The 3,368-nt window shown below is 33.4% G+C and overlaps 1 protein-coding gene across 1 annotated transcript in view; it reads left to right on the top strand.

Annotated features, from left to right (window-relative positions):
* LOC107871636 (putative UPF0481 protein At3g02645) overlaps positions 1–1,445 on the top strand; it is a 12,231-nt gene extending 10,786 nt beyond the window's left edge. The window contains exons 5-6 of the mRNA XM_047412088.1: positions 102–234; positions 568–1,445. Coding sequence (XP_047268044.1) covers positions 102–234; positions 568–1,310 — 876 coding nt within the window. The 3' untranslated portion in view covers positions 1,311–1,445. The remainder of the gene's footprint in view (positions 1–101; positions 235–567) is intronic.
* The last annotated feature ends 1,923 nt before the right edge of the window (positions 1,446–3,368 follow it).

Raw genomic sequence — 3,368 nt, 5'->3', positions numbered from 1 at the left:
CTTTTCGGCGAAAGTTCTAGCTATGATGGAAAACAATCTTGTTAACACAGAAGAGTGGCTGGCGAGGTTAGCATTAACAATGTATCAACAATTTGATTTAGGTGGAAAACTTTAGCAGTGGAAACAATCTTTTTTTAGAAATCAAATTCTGGTCGCCATTGATTTCGTCTTCAATGACGATTTACGATGACGAAGGGAAGTTGATGGAGGAGGGAGGGGTGAGGTGGGGGTGGGGTATATCAATTGTCATTTGTGGGTGGGTGATGACATGGGGGGTATGGTGAAGAAGACGACTACGGGGGGTGGGGGTGTTTTTTTCATTTATTTTTTTTAATTAAGAAATTATTATTAAATAGATAATTAAATAGGAAAATAGGAAAAATCAGAAATTTCACTTATAATTTTTTTTTCCACGTTCTTTTTTTTAATTGGTTAATTTTTGTCACGTTAGCGTGTGTGTGCAACACACACTTTAGCTTTTAGCTGATTGGGTAAAAAAGGCCCAATTTGAACCAAATTGGGGGGTTAGGGGTTTGATAGATACAGACCTTAGTTTAGGAGCCTAAGTGAATTTTAGAAACAAGTTTAAGGGGCTATCGATGGGTTTGGCCCTCCATTTAATACACATGTCATGGCATATTGTGAATCCCAACACATATCCCGGAAAGAAAAGCTTATGCTGCAATCCTTTGCAAATATTTAGGTCGAAAGAAAAGCCGAAAGATAAGGATTACAAGGTCATGCCAAATGCAACAGAGCTTTCCGGAGCTGGGGTTAGCTTCACAAATTTCGAAAACATTTATAGGTCGTGTGACGAAGGTGGTATTTTGGATACAAGTTATTTTGATATAAAGTTCGAGAATGGAGTGATGAAAATTCCTTGCCTTCATCTCTTTGATAGAACCGAGTACAAACTGGGAAATCTCATTGCTTTTGAACAACAATCTGATGTACATAAATATTTCAGTGATTTTGCCGTTCTCATGGATCAGCTTATCGACTCAGAAAAAGATGTGAGTTTGCTTCGCCAGAAAGGGATCATTGTGAACGAGATAGGAAAGGACAAAGAAGTGACTAGAATCTTCAACACAATAGGACAAGGTGTCTGCCCTTCCGACCGCTTTTATGACAAAGAAGAATACAGAAAAATAATTCAACATTGTGAAAAACCATGGAACAAAATGAAAGCAAGTTTGATCCACAATTATTTTAGTAGTCTTTGGGTAGGAGCTTCAACTGTGTCAGCTATTATACTCCTCATTCTCACAACTATCCAAACTATTCTAGCTTTCACAGGTAGCGTTAAGTAGCTAGTAATTATTTTTATTATCATGATTGTCTGAATATCTCAATTGTAGTGTTTCTTCACAACTCCATGCATGTAATTTGCATGTGTGTTGATGAGCTAAGGGGTATTTCATTAATTCTATTTCCCCCTTCTTTATGTCTTGGGTTTGTAGTTGAATGCTTATTAGTTTATTTCAAGTATTTATTGACCTTGAGGTTTATTAATTCTGTTAATTTTTTAAGTGGTTTATTTTATTATTAAAGAATTATAGCTGAATTAAAAACTGTGTTATAACTTTTTGTGATTTTCGACTTAAATCCTTTGATTCCTACATTTATTCATAGCATTTAATAACGCACATCATCAAAAAGATGGTACAATTTGTTATTAAATATAAGGATATCTTTTTTTATTTATCAAATATAACAAAATTTATCAAACACATCGGATATGGGAAAAAAATCAATGTGGGTTGAGGAATTAGTAACGTTGATGTGGGAAGCAGTAACCATTGTTTTTCTAACTAAATATGAACATTTTTCAAGCCTCAATCATAGTTTTCTATCAAAGTAACCCTAGGTAATCAGAACCAGAAAATAAGTTTGTCAAAATTACAAATTGGAAAATATAAAGTTTTTAGCCTGTTTTTAATTTTTTGCTTGCTGTAACTGATCTAAACAATGGAGGATCAGAAAAGAAAGAACTGTAGGTTAGGAGTTCGAAGTTCTAGTTGAAAAAATTAATTTGCTGCAAACGAATTTCATTTTTGATGGGTCATATCTCAAAGGAACGGAAACGTCGAGGGGGATTCGGATCTAATATTTGAGGCTATTTGAGTAAGACTCAAGCGAGTTTTGACATGAATTTCAATGATATATAAGTTCATTGAATTTTGAACTTATAGACAAATTATATAAAATTTGTATTATAATTGTATGTGGAGTTCTATGACAACTGTATTGAAGGATTGTGATATACCTTCATACAGGTTGCAACGTGAAGGATGAATATTTATTAAGAACTAAAAAGTGGAAAGATAACTAGTAGCAATTTGGCCGACATTAGATTCTGGCATTGTTATCTTATTGATTTCTCAAGCAATGTGGCAGACATTAAATTTCGGTATTGCTACCTTGATTTCTCAAGCAATGTGGCCGATGTTAAATTTTGATATTGCTATCTTATGAATTTCTCAAGTAATGTTGCCGACGCTAAATTCTGATATTGTTGTGAGACATGATTGGATCGTATGCCACGAGCCGGTATGGTGATGATAATAATAAAGGAACTAATAATAATGTGATGAATTTAACGAATAATTCCAAAGAAAATAATTTTGAAGTTTCAATAATTGAATTAATCCTTCTTCAAAAGTATCTATAAAGCTTACTAATAAGACTTGAGTTCTCTAGTTTGTTTTACTGAGATGTGAGTTGACTTGTATTCCCTACTTGATTGTATTATTGAGATTGATTATGAGATATGTACTTGAAAAAGTGAAACCCTGTACGTACTTGCTATATGCTGGTAGACTTGCTTCATTTATACTTATTGTAATCGTAGCTATCTAATTGACTAGTTATTATTCTTTAATGTTATAAGAGAGTGTTTGATTGTTCATCAGAGAGTTAGTGTGAGTTGTTTATGATTACTTGGTTGATCCTACAGATATGAGTAATGGAAAAGATAATGCGAATAAAAGGGTGATAGTGATGGATTAATGTTTGATTGTGGTGGATGGTGTAAATTAATGAGGATAGACTATGCTAATGGTGAATGTAATCTCATTAATAGAGTTGGAGAATTGTAAATTATATAGGCAAAGTGTGATATTACAGCCTTAATTGAATTATATTATATTTAAGATATCATGATTTCTTTTCTTTGATTCTATTTTATGATTATGTGGACTAACACCTGTCGGTCAATAATGCCTACCAGTACATGTGTTTGTGCTGAACCTACTCTTCTACATTTCTTCTTGGGGTGTAGACCAAATACAACTTAGTTTGCAATTATTAGATGGATGGCGATGTTCAGTACCAACTTATGCACTTTCTTCCTGGCAGATGTTGGTGTA

The sequence above is a fragment of the Capsicum annuum genome, chromosome 5 (genome assembly GCF_002878395.1).
Source record: "Capsicum annuum cultivar UCD-10X-F1 chromosome 5, UCD10Xv1.1, whole genome shotgun sequence".
NCBI lineage: Eukaryota > Viridiplantae > Streptophyta > Magnoliopsida > Solanales > Solanaceae > Capsicum > Capsicum annuum.
Note: the sequence above shows the minus strand (reverse complement) of the source record. Positions and strands in the feature narration are given on the sequence as shown.